Here is a 22372-nt window from a genome sequence, read left to right as displayed (position 1 = left end):
AAAAGAAGGGGGTATTTAAAGACAAAAGGTACAACTTCACCACTTCAGACACATGCACATTACTGGCCTGCTCACCACTCTTGTGTGAACTCCACACATGGATATTAATAGGGATTCTCTGTCAAAGCTTTCAGAGAGAGACTGTAGGAATTTGTAGGAGAAAGGAAAGCTAATGACAGCTAATTAAAGATTCAATTTTATGTCTTAGATTTGCTTCGAAGATTCCAGATTTAGTCTTTTCTGGGTTTGTTTGCTTTGTTTTGCTTATGCAGCAGTCTACACTGATGTAACTGTTCTTGCCACTTATTTCCATGATAAAACTAGGAGAAATAACTCATAGTAAGAACCTGCAAAAACTAGTCTGATAAATGGGTAACGGACATGTAACACACATACAATATAAAAACACGTATTTTAAAGACCTTTCATGGATCACCACCTTTAAAACTCTGTTCTCCTACTGCATTTAAAAATCTTAAGTTAGTTAAAAAATCCTATTTAATTTTTTTAAAGAGGAAAGAAGCCAATCCAAGTGTAAAAGTAATCCCATTAAGTGCCTAAAGGTAGCTCTCCCACCTGTATCTGATACACAGCTAGCAGATGGAAAAATCAAATTATGGATTTATTCATTACACATTTGTAAAAGGACACTCATCACACAGTATTCCAGCAAGCCTCCACTTTTCAAATACTGTCTAGAGTGGGTGGAATGGTTGCTGTTAGACTTTTAAGATTCAGGTTTAAAACGAACTGCTTTATGTCCTGTAACACACTACAATCTCCATGACAATCTCTCTTCCACACAGCAATAGCTTCATTTATTTCAGGGTTATTTGCTCCCTTGCTTACCTTTGTCTAGAAATTCATCTACTCAACAAAAGAAGAAACTTTTCCTAGGGAAACAGAATGGAAAAAAATCGCTGTTTAATATCCACTGGCACAAGCGACAGTTCCAAAGCCCATGCTCGTATCTCCAGGGATTGAGATTTATTGGCATCTTTACTAGCTGGGTCTTGGAAGCCTGCAAAGTTGGCCAGGAAGAACAGCGTGTATATATTGAGACAGAAAACTCTGTGAACGACGGACATTTTTCACTGATGAGTTCTGTTTTTCCAAGAGGATGGAGTGAAGAACTGTAAATAACATGTTGGGCAGAGGTTGAAAAAGTTATCTAGCTTTTTATAGGCAACTTTAAGGCTTCATTGCTTGCTGGGTTTCTGGGCTCAAGCCAATCACTATGAAAGTTTCACTTGCACAGTTAACTCCTTGTTTACCTTCGGTCCCAGAGTTGGTATTAAGGTTGCCTAAGAGAGTGAGCACACGTGAGAGCAAACGAGAGAGAATGAGACAACAAACTCCTCTCTACCTACTAAAAGCATTCTTGCAACTAAAACATTAGAAAATCAGTGGACAGGGGATGGATGAGTAGAATGACATTAACTACAAATGGAGAAACAAGGGGCAAAGATGGAAAACGGCTTTTACTGACTAAAGAACAACGACCAAAGGTAAAGTCAGAAAATAAATAATTTAGCTCTAACTGTAGGGACAACTTGTAGCACACTTTCCTTCTTCCCCTTTCCCCAGCAGAGGCCATTTACCACACTAGACAAGAAAAACAATGGACACTAATATGATTACTTGACTTAAATATGTGGATTTTTGAAAAGCTACCTTTTTCCACATAGAAACAGCTGGCCTATCTCAAACACATAAACCTCAGTAAATTCAAGAGTCAGAGTCACTAATCTTTCAGACATTCAGTTTCATAAAATTGACTTTCAGTCATGGCTTGAGAAAAGGGCTGGACTCTCACCTCATTTTAATGAATCAGCTTGTCCAAAATTTAAGTGGTCATTAAAAATAAACAAAAAAAACCCCTCCAGTTTCTAGATTTGATGCAAAAAATAACCCTGTAAATAAGACTCATATTTAATCAATACAAATATGCTTTCCTGAATCTGCAGGCAGGTAAGACCATGATTTTTTTTCAGGAGTTCCTCTATCCTGTAGCTCAAGGAACATTGAATGTTGAGTGCTGGAAGCATCACACCTGTAACACTGTTTTGCTCTGCAGAAGATGCAGTGAAGGGAAATGGAGAAAATTAGCAAAGACCAAAAAGGAAGAAAAACAAGGAAAAGATAATGGGAAAAGAGTGATTTGTTTGCAGTTTTCAGTCTTCCAAACATTAGTTTGTACTGTAACCATAAAATATCTACCATTTATACAGCTGACGGTATTTACAAATTAAGGCATATGATCATAGAATCATTTGGCTCAGAAGGGACTCCTGGAGGGTTTTTCATTTATTCCCAGCAGTTTTCCACACAGAAATGTCTTCACCACACCAGAAATGGTTTCCTCACACAGATGAAGAACAATAGCTCCATAATGTCATTATTCAGGAACGTAGGAAAAGCTATGAAATCCTTGTTAAAATTCCTGGGGCAGCAGGCCAGGCAGGCAGTGTGGCAGCTCCAGCCCACGTGAGGCAGAGCAGCAATGCCTGCGCTGTGTGTGCCCGAGGAGAGCTCTCCCAGCCCCTCTGCAGCACAGGCTTCACTGCAGGAGCCTCCTGAGCACAGCCCAGCACTGTTGACAGCACCAGCTCCCAAACTGTCACAGCATCTCACCCAGTAGCTCGCTCCTCCTAGCACAAGGAGAAAATCTGCAGCAGAGAGATGCCTTTTACTTAATATCTGAATACCTCCCAGTCAGTGGAGGAGCTGCCATTACTGAACAGCCCTTCCACAAGGCAGAGCACTGGCTGATGCTGGGCCTGTTCCTGCCCAGGGAAAACACTGACATGTCATGGCTGTAATATGGCCATCTCTTCAAGAGACTAAAAACAATGCTATCTTCTAAAGCAGGGAGGAATTTAACCATCTCCTAACCTGATGTCCTTATCTACCTAGCCTAAGCACAGAAAAGAAAAAATAAGTAGTAGAAAAAAAATGAGACTGTTATTATATATTGTCATTATGATATCGTTACTATTTTGTTTAGTCCAGCTACATAGGGTCAGTGGTGGAGGTCACCTTTTCTAAACACTTGTTTCTGCATATTACATGGTACTAAGTCTAACAACTTGCTTCAAGCACTATTTAGTTGCTGGAATCAAAGTGGTTTTTTGGTTTTTTTAAATGATTCCTTCATGGTTTCTGTTCCCTTGTGGTTTCATAAAAACGGCATCCAAAACCCTCAGAAGTAAGAAGGGCAAAATGGGATAACTAAACCCTTGTGATTTCTGGGATGTCCCTTGTGATTTCTATTTTTTTTTTTTAATTTGAGTTGGCAACCCCTCATATTCATTTTCACATAAAGCATTAGAAGCACTAAAAAGACCAACATTTTTTCAGAACCAATCGTGATCAAACTAAAACATGATCATTAATTTTTTTAGGGCCTCCACACATGATTAAACCCCACCTCTCACCATGCTGAGGGCACAATCTCAACTTGATGGATGCACAGTAAGTTTCTTCAAGTTTTTTCCATTTCCCCCCAGCCTGATTTAAGTGGCAGTAGTTTGGTCGGTAGGCTCGTGTTCCACACATAGCAGATGTCTAGGAGCTGCAAGCACATTTGCCAACCAAAAAGAGACACATCAGCTATGAGCAGGAGGAGGGTAACTCAGATCTCTCACCAGCCAAGGACAGGAAGGAAAGCAGAGTGGTAAGATTTCTACAAAAATGGTTTTAGTCTGCTGTTGCCTGCCGTTTCAAGTTTTCAAGTACACAGCAGGTTTCAGCCAGGTTGTCTCAAGCAACCCTGAAAAGCTGCCCCATGGCCCTGAGTGCTGTTTGGGGCTTCTTCAAGCAAACATTAGTGGCAAACTCAGACTGGGCTGAACACACGTCTAAAATAGGTTCAGAGCACCACCAATGGACTTCCCTCTTCCCTTGGATGATATGTAACCAGTTGTCTCTAACAGAGACATGAAATTCTGTAACAAATCTTTCATTTTAATCAAAGACATGAGAATCATTAAGGCTGAGGTTACACTTCAGGAAATGGGAGAGAAACAAACAATGGCTGGATTGGATCAAAATAAAATCACATATATTCGCTCAATGCCACATTTTTGACAGTGACCAGTAATGTATATCTACGGGAATGTATAAAAACAATCGAGGCATAAAATGGAATTTCCTTGATAGAACTGCCCAACTTCCAGGAGAGCTGAGGCCTGTTGCCTGTTTGCCCCCTATACTGGGGACTTCCTAAGAGCCTTCTTTTCTGCATCTCAAGTTCACCTGTATGGCTCTGGTCACACAGAATCCCAAAACAGCACCCTGCTCTCCTTTTCAGAACCAACTTTCCTTCTAAGACAGGGAGATGTAACTCAGCCTGGAACACAACTAAGGGAAGAACCTGCTACACAGAGTGTACCAGAGAAAGCTCCCACTGGGTAACACCATGCTGTGTAGTAAGAACTACTTTTAGAAATCTGCAGCACCAACTTTAGACTTCAACTGCTCAGTGTCCAGAGCTCGCCCTTCTGCTCAGCAGAGTCTCCTGCCAGTGCCCAGTCACACTTGGCATGAACAAAGGCAAAATAAAGGGAACTCACTGCTGTGTCCAGCTTCAGGCACTCCGTGGATGCCCCCAACTTCATTTGAACCTGCTTGCCCAGACCACAGAATGAAAAGGTCTTTACACATACTGAAGTGAATAAACACACTGCATTGCTTTTGGAATTAAAAATAGAACAATTATCCACAACAGTTTACAGCAAGGCTTCATGCACACCAGTGTCTACACTATAGTATATGGTGTGCATGCACAGCTTTTGTCTGTGGGAAACAGTTACCAAAGATGGACATGAAGATCTTTATTACAACAGATCATTATTACCACAGAAGATGTGCCAGGAAAGCACAAATAGTGTATTTTAAACCATCTGGAGAACTTGCTGGTTTGTGGAGCTCAACCATCAAAATGCTTCTTCCACAATCCCCACCTACCCACAGCCTGATCAATGCCCATCATCTGTGCACAAAGTTTAACTTTGCTTTATTAATAGTACCATGAAATCTGGATATATAAGGAATTGCCCTACTATATAAAGCAATATATTGGGATTTTTTTTTCTTCCTGCTGAAATAATTTCTAATTTAGTTACTATAGAAACCATCCTGCAGCCATCCTAAAAAAATTCTCTGTATATATTTACACTCACACTGAGAAAAAGAAGAGAAGAAAAGCTGGAATGTACCTGTACATGCAAGAGAGAAATGGCCAAACAAAACAGATTTGACAGTAATTTATAGGAACACAGCTAAAACTCCTTAAAATCTAACAGCCATATTCATTCATACGATTGCCATTACTAACAAAGTCATGAACATGCAAAAACCTCTGCTTACAGAAAACCAGGGCTTCTCTACTGCTCAGGAAACAAACAGGTACAATAATGCAGTAACACTATTTTTTCTTAGTGAAAAAGGGAAGTTCTGAGCATCCTGACATTATTCTAATATGTCAAATGAGAAGAAGTCAGGGCTAACTGAACATGCCTTTTTTGCTCATTTAAGTTGCAGGTGAGTGACAGCTAACAAATTATACAACAGCCCGTGACACACAGATCCAGACCAGCAGTTCTGCAGTAGAATTTAACAAGGGACAGTTTTACCCAGGTTTATTTCTTTTCATACAGTGCTGTCATAAACATTTCATAAATAATTCTACTAGGAGTATGCATGATTTATAAAATGTCTGGGAGGAGCTGCTAGCTTTCTCTCTTGCACTCTGTTGTTTGTACTTGTAAAATTGAGTCAGCTGTAATTTCAACAACCCTAAATCTTCTCTATGAGAGATTAAAAACACCAGTGCTACTTGCTGTAGCAGAAAAAGGTATTCCAGTAGTAAAGTATCTACAGAAAACCACTGAGACATGCATTTAACTGTTCTGTATCGTGAAGGCTGAAGAGTTCCCAAAACAGAAAACCAAAGGCATTTTATGGAAGCAAATAAATCCTTTGGGTAAAAGGTTTCTGCTGGAAATAACCCTGGGGGACATTAATAGGCTTAGAAAATCTTAAGGTTGGCCATTCAATTTCTAAGATTAGATGAGACTACTTTTGCAGAGTGCTAGAATTTGTGTTTTATCACCCGAGCCTGTATGTGAAGACAGAAGCTGGGACAGTGGGCTGCAGCACCATCTGCACAGGGGATGACACACCAGAGCTCTGACCCAGATGGTGCAGCTCAGTCTCTTCCCCACTGCCTGGCTGGGAGCTTTGCATGAGAACAGAAGAGTTGTGGTTTAACCCAGGCAAGGTCAATGCAGAGCTGAGAGGTTGTTTTCCAAGTTGTTCAGAGATTTAGGTTTGTCCAATTCTGGAATGTCAGCTGACACCACCAGCTTTTTGTCATGGGCACTTGTAGCCCTTTCCCTCTCAGATCTGGATTTTCTCACTCTGCTAAGTCTGTGTCATCTGTTCTGGATTAATGCCACATGCTTCACACAATGTTACTTGAAGAGGATTTTCAAAATATAGCTGGGTAGAAAATGAGACCACCAAAATATTTTATCATGCTAAACTCGAGCCTGTTACCAGGAAGACTAACCTACATGCATGCAGGAAGAAGTCGAGCTGTCCCCACAGCTGAGACACTGGACTTCACCCCCAAACCAAAATTTCTAAAGCCTGGAGACAGTGGTCTGCATGGAGGACTCCAGACTAACACCACCTTTGTATGTTGACAGACCCAAGTTCAAACTGAGAATATCATTTACAAACACCTTCTATCTTTTCTACCAGTATTCACAATGTACTACACTGGGCCAGCATATACCTTTTGTTGAAGGTTCTCTTTTCTTTCAAAGTGTATCTAATTTCTGATTAAAGAAATCAATTATGGGAATCAACTTCTTGTTGATTTACAAAATAACATTATTATACTGCTGTCTAGTATCTATACTAGCACTTTTCATCCTTCAGAGTATAAAAATCATCAGTATGCAGAGTAAGAAATAATTACTTTCTGAAATAATGCTAGCAGATTCCACCTAGGAATATAGTGGAGTCTCTTTAAATTAAATTAGCTAGCATTAACATTCAAAAACTAGACAAGATTTAGGTCAACCAATGATCTCTCCTAATGTGGTAATTCACATTTTCAAGTAGAAAAACTCCCTTATACACACCTCTCAGTTCCCTACTGCTCATCTTCCTCATACATTAAACCAGAATACTTTCGACACTTAAGCCTGCAGAGATGAACAAGCCAGCCTTGATCATGCAAAGTTCACACTTGGCTTGAAGCATGTTGAATAATTCCATTAATTTCCAGGAGAATACTTTCCGCTGTGTGAATCTCAGTCCAAGCATTCAGCACTGTGAGGGGCTAATCACAGCAGGATTTTTGTAGGGAAAACTGGCAGACAGTGCAGGGAAATCAGCACAAAGCCACGTAGCCATCAATCAGGTCAGCACTGTTTAGTCTGCCCTATCAGGCTGTGCCCTGCTTTCAGCTGGGATAGAGTTAATTCTATTCCTAGTAGCTGGTACAGCTTTGTGTTTTGGAGGCAGTGTGAGAATAATGTTGATAACACACTGATGTTGTAGTTGTTGCTAAGCAGTGCTTACTCTAAATCAGTTTCCCAGGCTCTGCCAGTGAGGAAGTGCACAAGAAGCTGGGAGGGAGCACGGCCAGGAAAGCTGACTGGAACTGGCCAAAGGGTGGAACAGAGGTATGTACACAGACCAGTGCGGAAACCGGGGGAGCTGGCTGGGAGGGACCCATTGCTGCTGGGGAACTGGTGCAGCAGTCAGCAGGTACTGAGTATCACTGAGTATCTCCCTTTTCATTACTGTTGTTATAATATCCTTTTATTTCAATTTTTTAATTGATCTTAGTCCATGGGCTTTACCTTTTTTCTTATTCGCCTCCCCATCCCACGGGGATGGCCGGAGGCGAATCAGAAAAAAGGAGGGAGGGGAGTGATCAGATGGATGCATGGTATTTAGTTGCTGGCTTGTTAATCAGAACTTCCCTCCAGAAAGATGTAATGATATAGAAACCCTTTTTGCAGACTGATCGATGAATCAATTCTGAACCATTGTCAATACTCCTTAGGTGTTCAACCCATCTGAAGGATTATAATCAGAGAAGAGCACTTACCTTGTACTTAAAAGAGGTTTGCAGAGAGGTGCTAATTAACACAACATACAGCAAAAATGAAGGTAGATGTTAACAGATATAAAGCTGAAATAAATTTCACAATTCCAAGATTAAAACAGAAGTGCTGGATGGGAAAGCAGAGACACAAAACTTTGTCACTGCCATCACAGGCAATCACATAACAGATCTGGACTGTATACAGCCCAGAAGGACAAGCAGAGCATCTCCAGGCTCTCACCACACACTGCAAACCAGAAATGCTGAAGAATCTTACCACAAAAGAAAAAAAGCAAAACCCCTGGGACATACCACAGAAAAGCCAAAGATGCCAAAGACAACAGCAGCGTGGAAGTGGCAATCACAGCAGGGAATTTGATAGATGAATGCCCATGTGAGTCTCAGAAGCATTCTGTGTCCCACGTCAGTGAGAGGCACAGACACTCCTGTGGCAGTGATCACAGACACAGGGACAATCTCTGTGACAGTGCTGCTGCCTCACTCTGGGGCTTGGAGACACTTTGTGCTGAGCCAAGCTACAGAGAGCAGAGCACAAGAAAGCTCCTTCCAACTCAGGAGATTTCTCTCAGCAAATAGCACTATTTTTCTATCACGAGAAGTGCAGCTGGAGTTAAGAAACTATAAACAACAGGATAATTAAGATGAACAAAATTAAAATTTTTAAAGAGGGTTCAGCCATCAAATATATCATAAATGATGCATAACTGAAAAAAAGCTGGTGCTTCTCTCCCCATGTTTTCAAGCTCACCAGAAAGAATCCTTCTAGTATGGTTCCCTTCAAGAGAGAGATATTCACCCAGTAAATATCTCTGTAATTCCCCGTTCCTTCAGCTGCTCACGGCTTGTTTAACGTGCCTGTGTGGAATTTCACATCCCCACCCCGTTGCAAACCTTTGCAATGAGAAGCAGGTGTTGCAGGGATGGCTGTGTTTATCAGCTGTGTAAACTTACGTTGAAGAAGTTGGTCTTGTTCCTCTCGCAGAAGAGGCCCTGTGCAGGCATGTGCTTCAGCTGCTGCCAGGGCACCCCGCTGCCCAGCAGCACGTCCCGCGCCCACTGCAGGTTCTGTGGACAACAACAGCCAGGTCAGTCGTGGCCAGGGGATGGCAATGCCACTACAGGTGAAAGCACAGAACAAAGTACGCTTTTGTTTATTAGCCTGCAGCGTCTTTTCTCCTTTTCTACACGCTTGCTGTTCCAACAGTATTTCTTGTCCCCACACACTCCCTGGAAGCACTCCCAGCTCTTCCCTCGGGCCAGCCACCTGCAGGGAATACCTACCAGAGCTGAGGCCTTGACCCTCAGGCTTAAACTGCAGCCTTCTTTTAGTGGGGTAGTAAAATCAGACCTTTTAGCCTGATTACTGAATTAGACCTACCCAGCCACTGCCCTCCATGTACGTTCACTCAACCTCCCTGGAAATTCCATGACTGTCATCAAACTTGGTTAATAGCACTCAATCAATTAACGAGAAAGTAGCAGTAGGGGACTAAATGATAGATGACAACTAAAAATTGATAAAAGCACTAGCCTTCTAAAGAGTTCAGTGCATGAACCTCTCTTGTGTAGCTGAGAACCGGGGACAGCTGTTGGCTGCAGGCAGAATGCTACCAACAGATGGGACAATTATTAATTGTGAGATTTCACTGATGGAAGTTTTGCTTTACTTCATTTTTTATTTCAGGGTTCAAAAGTGGCATTTGAGTCACATCTGACCAGCTTTTGTACAGGAATCTTCTCAACAGAGGACATGAAAGAAAGAGGAAGATGTTTGGTTCATAGAGACAAATGAGAATGTTGCACCCTGGCTTGTGTTCTGTGGACTGGAAATACACTTCTGTGAGTCATAAATGTGATTAAATCATGTCCATCCAAGAAGCATATTCCAGCTGTAATATCCTCTTTTTTGTGTGTGTGTCTGTGTGTTGGGGTGAGGGGGTTATTAGAAAAGTTCTTATCCTGTGCTCCAGATTATTTTTGTTTGTGAGACCCTGGTGAAACAGTAAAAGCTCAGCTCAATCATCAGTGACTTTGTGCTAATGACAGTAATCATGCAGAAGTCTCCAAAGTCTTATGAGAATTGGAGCATCCCCTCTAGCAAAATGCTGATTATGGATACATGTGCAAGAGAGCTGAATGCTGGCAGTAATAACCAGATATTTACGGGTGTCAAAAATCCCTCATTGCAAGACCTCATAGAGGTACTTACACAGGACCTACATGATTATAGTGCAGCATAATCAAGGGGATTTGGACAGCTTTGTTTTGGTATGGAACAAATACATATTCACTCATAAACATCACAAGGTACTTTCTGGCTGGTCATGGGAATCAGTAAATTTAATTATTATCACTGAGTGTCCAATTTACTTAAGACCGAAGAAAGCAGAGGGTGTAAACTCAGCTGCATATTCACTTTTTTCTACATAACTTCTTTTGTAATATGTATTTCTGTAATCCTGTTAACCTAATCCTGAAAAATACTTGGAACTACATACAGAAAAAAAAAAATACAACACAAGAGAACCTACAAAAATCTGGTCTTCCATGAAAGTCATCTTCTTTTGAATAAAATCAGGATCCAACAAAAATAAGCCTATTGGAACATCCAAGATGCAGGCACATAAAATGCTTTATTTTGTGCTAATTGTAGTCATCAGAAATGTAAGTTAATTCCAAGTGTGAAAATGAAGTAAAACTTGCCTAACGTGTGGTAATCTGAATCTTACAGTTAAAACTATCACATAAAAATACAAGGAAAACAAAACCCTTAAGAAAGTTACCATCCCACCACAAAGCTTAAATCTAAAATCCCAGTCTAAAGAAATGTGAGCTATGGATGTATTCCCCAATGGAAGTTTTACAAGGAAAAGGTTAAGAGATCATTAATTGTCTCATTAATTGTAGCCTCATGCTCTGGTGCTGGGATGTGCTATGCACATTACACTGACCATCCACAGGCATGTGTTTGGTACACATAATTCACAGGCTTTTATTGAACAAGATGATGGCACTAACCCAGCTAGGAGGAGAAAAAGATCATTCAGACAAATGGGGCAATTACACGGTAACTTCACACAATCAAAGCTAATAGGAATAAAAGACATAGTTACAGATTTTCCACTACCCTTCTCCTTAAATCAGCATGATCACTTATTCCCAGTAAATATGCCTGAGCAGGTCTCAACTCATTAGATTTCACAGAGTCTGCTCTGCTTGGTTTTCAGCTGATGAAGTTATTAGGAGTGGGTGAAGGGATCCAGGACACAGCAAAAAGGATTTATTCTTCTTGGCACACTGCTTGCCAGTCTGAAATGCTGGATTTGGCTGTCTGACTCAGGGCCATTATGAAATACTCTTTTCCAGTTCAGCTGTTGCCTCCCACATCTTTATCACCCCAAGATTCAAAGACAAGATGACTGACAGGGTACAGCAACTTGCAAAAATGCTGAAGTAGAAAAGGAAAATCTCTTAGGGTCAACCAAGTGGAACTCTGAGTCACCTGAGATGGATACCCCTCAACTCAATGGTGTCAGAAGCACCTTTACCTAAATTGGTAACTCCACAGAAGTGTTTCTGAGAGGTGAAAAAAACACTCCAGTATACTGTAATCCTTCCCTCTGATTTCATTTACAGTCCATTAGAAGGTTTTGTCCCCAAAACCTCCTCCTACTCTTGCATCAAACAAAAGCAAAATAGAAAGACTACTGATTTGAAGGGTGGCCTTTTAAATGAACTGTTATTATCAAACTGTTTCTACTTGAAGTGGTTACATCTATTATGCTTCCAGATTATGTCTGTATCTATTAAGCCTAAATACATACAATCTTGCAATTTCTACATGCATGTATTATGCCTGGTTTGACTAACTTGTCACATCACTGACCTCATATCACACCCAACATTCATTTCCCCATTAAGGGCCCTGCTAATAACAGACATTATAGAACATACAAACTTAAAAACTCACACAAACAGGCTTTGAGCAGATTCTTCCAGAATTTACAGTGCACTTTTTATTTTGAGATTTTAAAAAAAAAGCACGTAAGTAAATATTTTTATTTCCTGACAGCCTGCCGGTTACAGATGATCAGACCAGTTCCACATACGGATCCATAAGGACCATAAGGAGAATACTTTTCCCAAAGTTGCACTGACAAGCAGTGTCTTGCCAAGTCCTAACTTCTCCTTCCAAACAGTGCCAACATTCATTTTGTAGGTAAAAATCACAAACGATGAAGACTTTACTTCAAGACAGTGTTAATGGGAAACTGAAAGTACTGCCCAAACTGACAATGAAGTAATTTCTGAACATTCATCCTGCCCATTTACTCCTACTAAAAACAGCTATGTATAAATTTGTTCTGATAACAGACTAAAACAAAGAAAAATAGACTCCAAATATTAAGCTGGATTTTGCAGGGGAAAAAAACTCCAACAGAACATGTAGCCAAACAAAATGTTCAAAGAGTTTGAAAGGATGTTTAAAACAAAAAAGCACTCAACGACTATCTTCACTAATCTCACAACAGCAAAACCAGGAAAACTGTGAAATGGGAGAAAACAGATTGCATATGGAAAACTTGTTTTTCTATGCACTATGGAGACCTGCCAATCCTCTCCTTTTCCCAGCCAACCATGAATTTTGGCCATCAGTCTAAATTCTTCATGCAAATTCCGGGCGTTGGAACCTAAATGCTGAATTTTCCAAGATGGTTATATGCATTTAAAAATTAATCTCAGTTTTCTAAAATTTACCAATCTGCCCCCCAACAACACAACCTGATGTAATTTGTCTGATTTTTGAAATCAGCCTTAATGTAAGCATAATTCTTACTCCAGTTACTGCTGACAATGCATAGATCCATTTTGTGGTTTAAGTTTATGCAGGAGTATAACTTCCACTGAAGATCCAGTAATGTGCCATTAAAACACAGACACTGGACATTGCTCTACACAAGAACCTGAATGAGTCATTAAAGGAAGAGAAAGTAAAACACATGTGAACATGTACAGTGCACATATATCAATAAGGAGACTTTTTTGTTGTTTTTGCCATGTCAAATGGCTGTTCCTTATGCAGGGAAGTAATAAAAAAGGACAGTGAAACCCAAAAATGCTCAATGAAACCAGCCTGGGAACTACTAGGCTCAAACAGGCAGGATTCAGTTTTTCTGAGTTCCAAGAGGAAATAGATTTAGTTAACAATGTGTGTTTCACATAGAAATCCATCACTGAGTTGATATTTATATAAGGAGGAAGATATAAAAAGCAAAAGAGAAAGCTTCATCGGGGAAAAATAATAGAGGAAAATATTTTGCAAGTAGTTCCTCAGGCAAGGACATGCTATTTGAACCAATAAATTGAAAACAGGCAGCTTTTTTTGTTGAATGTTGATACAAAATCATGTCAGCAACAGTAATGACAGATTGCAAGAATCTATGGCTCCTATTCATGATTAGCTCCATGGAAAAATTAACAACTGTTACATACAAACAGCATAAGAATGTTTTCAAAACAGGCTCTGTATAAAAAAGAGTGATATTTTCCTGGATAATCACTCTACAGACAAATGGAATATTCATCACCTTCCCGTAGGTTGGTAAGGCTTGTTTGTGCTCACTTTGCAGTGACACTGGTGATGTTTCTGCTTCAAGGTCAGGGATACAATTTGTTTCCCTTCCCTGTTTTTCAGGTAAGTTTCAGTACTGGTGGGGAAGAAAATTCAGGAGCCCATGCAGAGCAGCATGTGATCTAATACCAGACTTCCAAATATATAATCTGCGAATTCAAACCTTGATTATGACAAATAGTAAAATATCTCTGATCATTTCAATGTAATATTCCTACACATTTTACCAGCAAAGACCCAGGATACCCAGAAAGTTCATCTGTGTCACATGATGTGTTTACACAATACTGATTAATTTCTGCTCCAAGTCACTTTTCAGTCCACTTATTCAGTAAAATAAATAATTGCTGTCATTTTTATGAGAACATCTTAATTTATGTGACATATCTAAAATGTAATTCTCTGCTGAATGACAGAAAATTAGTTCAGTAATAAAAAAAGACATTTTCTCCTTAACTGACCTCACACACGAGCCAGACAATCTAGGAGCTGAAGGCTTCCCAAAGTGTAATTTCACTCCAAACTGCATTGAACAAGGTGTATTTTAACACTGAGACTTGTGCACCAGTGCCAGTGGCAGCACAGCTGGTTTGCTTGGGCTCAGCAAGGTCCACAGATCCACTGGGATGACAAAAATCTAAGATTTTCAAACTTCCACTGTAGTATCCAGATAAATCCTGCTACGACTCAGGTACAGACCAATTTATCAAATACACCTGACTAGGACAAGAGAAAAATCACATCTAAATATGTTTTCTGCTCTGCATCCTCCTTTTGAACAATATCAACATGTGCATGTTTCTCCAGATGGCTGCTCTCTAAATTTATTTCAGGATTCTCTAAACCGTGTCCCTCTGCATGAGTTTCCAAATGACGGTACAAAATTTATGGGTAGAAAATGCAGTACCAGAGCAGGCCTGGGGTCTGTAGGAAAAGGCCTGTAAACAGAAAGCTTCATTAGCACCCATGGAGGGAAAGGATGGATTGATCCGGCATGTTGCGCTTAGTCACACGACCATAGGGGAACAGTAATCTGACAGCAGTCAGAGAAACAAGTGAAATACATGAAAGGCACTCTATGAGAGCTCACCTTGTGTGTTTTGCTGTAGGTGTAGAGGTAGGCCAGCCTGTAGAGGCTCTTGTAGTGCTGGGGGAAGCGGCTGAGGCACAGGCAGAAGGAGGAGATGCACTGCTCCGTCAGGAACTTGCGCTGCTCCTCCAGGTCTGTGGGCAGCCCGTGAGGAAACTCAGATGCATCCTCTGCACAAGGCTCAGCTCTCTTCTTGCAGTCCCACTGCGAGCCTGGGGGGATGGCAGCTTTGAGGGGATTGCCAGAAGCACACTGAGGATCCACCACCAGTTTTTGGCCTGTAGGCTCAGCAGGATCGTAAGATTCTGAGCTCTCCAGCAGCTCCTCTGACTTTCCTGCAGCTGGAACAGTAAGTGAAAAGCGAGGGTGAAATTGCCATTTCTAAATGGCAAATGACATATAGAAAATGACAGAAATTCAATATGACAAAAGGTAATCCTTTTCTTCATTAAAGCATAGGCAGAAATATTGAAAAAAATGTAGGACTATTTGTGATGTTCATTGAATAAGTAATCTGCAACTCATTGACAGAGTCACACAGTGCCATCTCCATTGTCTTCACTTGGGTTTTATCCTGAACAATGGCATGAATTCACCACACCTCACACAATGCAGGGTTTCACATACTCTTGGAAGATTGAGGAGGAGGAGGGGAAAAAAGCCGAAATAAAAGAGTAAATTCAGTAACACTTTACCGCAAAGAAAAGAAGAAAGAACCGAAAATTAAAGCCACACTCCCAAGTGAAATGTATTACTCTTAATAGTCTGCCGAGGAGAACACAATCCCAGAACACAAAATGGGTGCAGACAGAATGATCAGCAGCAGCTCACCTGCATCATGTAGGACCTACAGTTCCATGGAAATATTTTTGTGATTGACTTGGTAACTTATAATTCAATTGACCCACCTTTTGTTGAAGGATACCCAATCTTACTTCAGAACACATCCTGTTACAGCGGCAGCTTCCACATTTCCTGTTAGCTACCCATTATTGCTGGAAACACACATGCTACATGCAGATTAATTTCTTTAACTTTGATTTTTAGTCATGGAAGTTTACCACGTCTTTGTCTTTGCTAAAATAAAGAGCCTCTTACATTAGATCTTATCTCCCAGCAGAGAGTGCAGAGATATGATAAAATGTATTTCATCCCCAAATATAAAGCTGCTCCACAACTTTTTCTGTGATAAGGCTGAACTTTTAGGTCAAACATGTTTTACAGGAATTCACATTTTTCAAAATGTGCTTGCCTGATGTCTGTATCCATTACAATTTTACTGTACAGGTAGCTTTATGGGAAACAATATCTGCTCTAATAAACATCAGTAATTTAAGAAGGCATTTGATGGTTTTTCTGACAGACAAATGATGACAATAACACAACCCACTGCAAGCCTGAAAAAGAGCCATGTTTTTAGTCTAGAAGCCAAAAGACTACTTTTTAGTCTTTTAGGATATAGTGATTATGGAAGTACTACTTCAGAAAACTAGGAACTGGCATCCATTTCAGCATGTCAATGCAAGCACCACCACAGGCTTCCCTAGCTTAGGCAAGACTGAAGTAAAATATTTGTAAAAACAAGAAACCAAGGTAATCCAAGTCTGCAAACAGAGAGATAACTGCTTGGCACTTGTTCCTACTGAGACCAGAGAAGTGATCCAGGACTATCCACATAGCATGATCTCTGGATCTCTGAAACGGGGAAAGTGTCAATTGGCAAAGATTTAACATCCCACAAAAAGCCACAGCCTGGAAAGGTGGACAGAATTTACACATGGGTTTTGTTTGTCTTTCCCTGTTGAAGTCCAGCCTCTTTATCTACTGCCACATCCAACTGTACAAACATCAGACAAAGGGAAATTCCAGCTAATGGATTTTGAAACTATTTTTCCAGTGGAATACAGAACACTTGGTACTATTATATATGGAAAAATCTGAGAGCAATTCTAGTTCTCCACTGGGATGAAATATACAATGGAATAAAGCATCTAAATTCTACTACTTTTGCTCTTCTCTGTACTGATTATTACCCTGCTACTGGGACAGAACAAAAAGGGCATCTATTCCTGGGAAAAGTAAAAAAGTCTTGTTTGAGACTATATTTAAATAACTATTCTTTAAATTATTTTAAAATATGAAACACTGAAGAAAAAGTAAATAATAACCTAAAAGAAGGCGAGTCAGTCAAAAGGCCACCACAGACAGAAGTTTATCTTCGTTTTTTCTTTGTAAGATTTAACAGCTAGAACAAATTGGCTTGGTGGCCACATAAGTGAGGCAGAGCTCCAAATTTAAGCTACACACATACAGGCAGCAACGATACCTAGTTAAAATTCTTAGTCACAGTGCAGCATATTTCAGAGCATCTGCAAGCCAGGAGAAACATTTTAATGAGACTATTGCAGCTGACATTATCTGTGAAATCAGGCATACCCTTTTCCTCTGCAGATCCCAGGGTCTCTTTGCTGAGCATCAGTGTATCAGCACAGGTAGTAGAAATCCTCTTCTCTGTGTAAGTCTTCTTCAGGCTGTCTTGAGAATTGGCAGGCTCATTAAACATATCCTGTGTGGAACTGGAGTCAGACAGCACTGCTCCAGTGCTATCCTGACTCCTCTCTGCAAAAGAGATAAAGAAGGAATGCACCACTTCGTACTCTTCAAGCTGTTTCTTGTCTCTTGGTAACAGCGAGACAAAACTGAAGCCACTCTGCAAACTCTTACAACTGCCATATAGGATCCCTAACCACCACCAAGAAAAGGTACTTCATTCTCACCACATCTCTTCCTAGAATATGATCCTGGAATTTGATTCAAAAGCAATAAAGCTCAACTTTCAAGAGCAGTTGGACTGGGGACACGATATTTCAGCTTGTATGGCCCTGTAGAATTTCCCAGGTTTACTGTTACCATTTGCCTTGCAAAGCACCCGGTATAATTTTGAACCTGACACAAGCAAAGTTCAATTGACAAGAGAAAACCATGAAGAACAATACTGGTAAAAATTACTCATGAAGGAAAGTAAAATCAGTACAACTAGAGGGCAAAGACTTACAGGAGTGATCTCTGATGCCAACAACCCTGCAATAGTAAGATGCTATTCAACAAACGTTCTGAAAGGCGATTTGATGTGGCAAATAAACAACACAGCAGAGAACCAGGCCTAACACAGACAGGAAAACTGGACTGCAAGGCAGCAGACAAAAGAATAGAAGTGACTTTACCTTGACAGAGTGGAGCAGTGGCTGCTGACTACAGTACAGTCACAACTAAGCTGTTAATCTGCACAGGAACAGGCATCGTGACTTTATCATGGGGGATAAAACACACCTCAGAACAGGCAAGTGAAAACCTCCCACTCATGTCTGAAACCTGCCAGATATAACCCAAGTTCTTTACATCAAGGGTTATCACAGGCAACCCAGCATGACTGAAGAACACAGCTTAGTCTCTCTGACAGAAAGAGGCCTGCACATTCCCACTGAGATGGGAAACTGGTGTTTTTCCATATTGTGCCAACATAATTCAGTGTTCAATACAAAATTCCAATACAGGCAATGCCCTTTAAATCTGGAGTCCACATGAATAATTTCCAATTTCTTGTTAAGATACTGACACTTGATTCTGTGATCCAGTTAAAAGTGTCCCTGCTCATTGCAGGGGTGTGGGACTAGATGATCTTTAAAGGTTTGTTCCAACCCAAACCATTTTATGATGCTCTACAGAAATGGCATAACCAGGAGGGGGCTACATCCATTGTCTAGGTAGTTCCACTGCATTCTGATTCATTAATTTTATTGATAAGATCAAGAAAGAAAATTAACAAAGCAAAAGCCTTTGCTTTGAGATGAGCGGATAATTTAATTAAATTTCTTCTGTTCCATCTGAATTGCACTTGTTCAGGAGAGAGCTAAGAGCCTCCTATGAATTTATTTTATCAAGATAAATCCCTCTGCAAACCTTCAGCTTGCAGATCAGGTTCTGCTTATTAGGATTCAAATGAATTTAATGCACAAATTTGATGCACTCTGTAGGCTTTTCACTGCTACACAAAGAAAACCTTCCCTTTCAGTGAGCAGATCTTAATAAAACTATATCTTGAAAAAAGAATGGGGGGAACAGTATTTGCTTCCTAATTGGAAGCTATATAAGTTGGTTAATGATGACAAGTTTTATACAGAAAGAATATAATTACAAAGAATGGGAAGAGAAGGATTCTGAAGAGAGGTCAGTCAAGCTTTAAATGACTCATTTATAAAGCTTTAATAACTTTCTGTGGTACAAATCGATACTATTGAACTCCCAGTTGACATCAGGAAAACCATTTACAGTAGTTCCCTTGATATACTTTTAAAAGAAGTTTCTGCATCTGTGGCAAAGAGGCTGAATTACTAATCTAGGGGAAAAAAAAATTGCAGATTTCCAGATGTTGCCACAAGCCTGCAGGTCAGATCTGATGTGTGGGTTATGACAGATGAAGCATTAGAATGTAAATCAAGAAGTGCCAGACCAATATGCCTGGGTGAGATCAGATCACTGGGAAATTACAATAATTTTTCACCATGCAAAGAGAGACAATGATTCAACCCATTAAATTTCAAATGTATGCATGAGCTTTTCCATTTGGGAACAAGTGTAAATACCTCCCTACAATTAGCTAGCTACTTTAATTTGAAATTTCTGCTTAAATGAATGTGGGTCTAGGTAGGGATGTTTATAACCTTTGCTTTCAATATACACTGACTCTAAAAAAGAGTGATATTAACATTGAGCTCCTTAATCACTGGAAACCAGAGGAAGAGAACTATTGAGACAACTTTCTATTATATTAGATATTCCTTGAATGCAGCAGATGCTTTCAAACTACATGAGCCAGATGGAAAACCCTGGAGTATTCCAGAAATTAGCAGCAGCCACCAATTATTAGTATTAATTTCTCAGAAATCACAGGGGACTGGTGAAGTCCCAGGGAATGTAAAACAAAGTGTAGTACTTATCTTTCCAAAGGATGAAAGGTCAAAGCTGTGAGCCAGCCAGCCTTCATTTTCCACAGAATTATTTGAGCATAAATAAATAAATCCTTCTCTAAGCACCTAAAAGGTAACACAATCAGGAGTAGAAAATGTGGATCCCAGCACACACATTCCCACGTGCCTGTGAAGAATTTGTGATTCTCAAACCAGAACTGGTCAAAATGTCAGGCTACTCTAAACACACCTCAGCAAAACAGCATTCTTGAATGTGTAATCAGGAACTTTGCAGAAAAAATATGCAGCAGTCTTCCTGTTCTACTGAGCACTAATGAAAATTAAACTTAATTATGGTGCCTGTATTTGGGACCCACATTTTAAAAAAGACACTGAAATAAGGAAAATTAATTCAGAGGAGAGGATAAAAAATGAGAGATTAATGAGATGACATACGAAAAGTACCAAGAGAATTGGACTTATCTTAAAAAAGATGAGGGAGAATTTCCAAATACATATGATTAACCAAAATAAAAATACAATAATTGCTGTTCATACTCATTAGATACAGTGCAAAAGGTTTTAATTGCAGCAAGCAAACTGACTTTTTTTTCCCCTCATCTCTATCTTAACTGCTACATACAGTTAGAAAATAGCACAGTGAACCTATAGAATCACTGAAGGCTTTTAAAGACAGGCAGACAAATAGCCATCATTTGTTAGGTTACCCAAGGTGTTCCTTAATAAAATAAAAAGCTCTGTCAATACCTAAATACTGCAGGATGCAATGCAGAACATCTGGCAACTCCACCAATTCACATCCTAACTCTGGTTTTCTAAAAAGAAAAAAAAATGGCATATTTTGTATATATGAAAGCACTATTCTCTTCTAGCCTGACTGCCAAGTACAGCTCTTTTTAATAAATATATATATGTGCTGGATGGACACAAAGCACATATTTTCCATTTGTTTTGCAGGGAAGATTTTCCTTTATCTGGTAAGAGCTGACTGCAGCTGAGACAGTCATTAGTGTTACTCAACCTACGTGCCAAAGACTGCAGTGTGTGAAGCACGAGAATGAATTCCAAATTCCCAACTGCCATCAACACCTGCCCTTCTGAATGACACAAATCCATGGAGAACATCAGTGCTTTTTAATAACTGCTGCTAGAATTAGAGACAATTTTATGCAACCCAGTGCAATTTAAGAGTTAAAAAATTACCAGGTTTCGGGTTTTTTTAATCCGTTTTCTTAGTTTCCCCACCCAGCAATAGCAATAAGGCAAGTTTTTCCAAAAAAGCTGGGGTGGTCCCTTGCTGTAAGAGATTGGTAAATCAAGGACTAAATATTCTTTTGAGGTCCCTCCCTGTAAAGTTTCCTATCACTTCAAAAGCCAAGATAAAAATACAGCTGGGTATTAATGTCCCAAAATTATTATCTGTAGCGGAAATGAAGAGACTAGGGAGAAGTTCTACTAAATTGTGCATAAGTAACTGTAACAATATTCCTATGAAAAATACGATCTGATAGAAGATGTTTCTCCTTGGTATCATTATATTTTGTTTCATGACTTCGTTGCATCGTTCCTAAGTTTTAGGAAGATTTCAAACAACCTGATGAGCTGAAATCTCTATTTGATGTGAAGATAAATATTTCATGTTTATCTCTAAAAATTTCAGAAAATGGCACTTGAAAGCAAATTTTTTTTTTACCTCATTTCTCTTAATGTCCTCAACTTGTGACATTTCATTTCAAATCTATGTCAGATTACATCCTCTACTCTGTCAATGGATGAAAGAGTGCAGCTTTGGACAGGAGATTTCAAAAGGTCAAAAGAAGAATCTTGTTAACTTTCCAAGACATTAGTGAAAAAATACTAATTATTATCAGAAAGATGTCATTGGGAAGAAAGAACCTGTATATTCATCTGTACTTCCAAGCCATTTATTGCATCACACAGGTGCTGTCAGTCACACAGATGATTAATTTACCATCATTACTGAAACACATCTGTCACAGATGTTAGAAAAAATATCTGAAGTCTGTTTGCCTTAATTCCATGCTTAAGAGCATTTTAACATTAATCTTATCCTGGATGGAATAGGTTTACTGGGATGACTTCAAAAATCTCTGCACCCCACTATTTCTCCATAACAGACACAGCCATCAGCATGTCACTGTCACTGCCCCCTCAGCATTTGGGCACAGCACCTGCAGGCCACCCCATCACCAGGACACAGCTGTGTTAAACTCTGCAGAGCCCAAATGACTTCAATTTTAAAATGCAACAGGAAAACAAGGCTCAGTACTGCAGCAGGCATTACCCTGTGCCAGCACCTTCCCACAGGGGCCCTGAGCACCATCCATAAGACTTGTTACCTAAAAACTGAGCCCCCTCAGCCCTGAAGAGGGACAAGGAGAGTGATGTGTGACAGTGTGAGTGACCTAAACTGAGCCCCCTCAGCCCTGAAGAGGGACAAGGAGAGTGATGTGTGACAGTGAGAGTGACCTGAACCAGCTCAGACAATCCTA

The 22372-nt window shown here is 39.9% G+C and overlaps 1 protein-coding gene and 1 long non-coding RNA gene across 4 annotated transcripts in view; one reads left to right on the top strand and one right to left on the bottom strand.

The window, feature by feature from the left end:
* The window catches only part of CABIN1 (calcineurin binding protein 1), a 106768-nt gene that overhangs the window by 50286 nt on the left and 34110 nt on the right, over window positions 1-22372 (bottom strand). For all 3 annotated transcript variants that reach the window (XM_066200163.1, XM_066200165.1, XM_066200164.1), the window contains exons 28-30: window positions 17308-17490; window positions 14872-15212; window positions 9101-9214 (exon numbers count right to left, since the gene is read on the bottom strand). In XM_066200163.1, coding sequence (XP_066056260.1) covers window positions 9101-9214; window positions 14872-15212; window positions 17308-17490 — 638 coding nt within the window. The remainder of the gene's footprint in view (window positions 1-9100; window positions 9215-14871; window positions 15213-17307; window positions 17491-22372) is intronic.
* Window positions 7513-10412, top strand: LOC136298973 (uncharacterized). Its single transcript, XR_010723428.1, has 3 exons — window positions 7513-7700; window positions 9132-9234; window positions 9834-10412. It is a non-coding gene; the product is annotated as an uncharacterized lncRNA (long non-coding RNA).

The sequence above is a fragment of the Chamaea fasciata genome, unplaced genomic scaffold (assembly GCF_029207755.1).
Source record: "Chamaea fasciata isolate MVZ Bird 193981 ecotype frontalis unplaced genomic scaffold, bChaFas1.0.hap1 SCAF_18, whole genome shotgun sequence".
Taxonomy (NCBI): domain Eukaryota; kingdom Metazoa; phylum Chordata; class Aves; order Passeriformes; family Sylviidae; genus Chamaea; species Chamaea fasciata.
The sequence above is the reverse complement of the archived record's forward strand: the minus strand, read 5'-3'. Positions and strand labels throughout refer to the sequence as shown.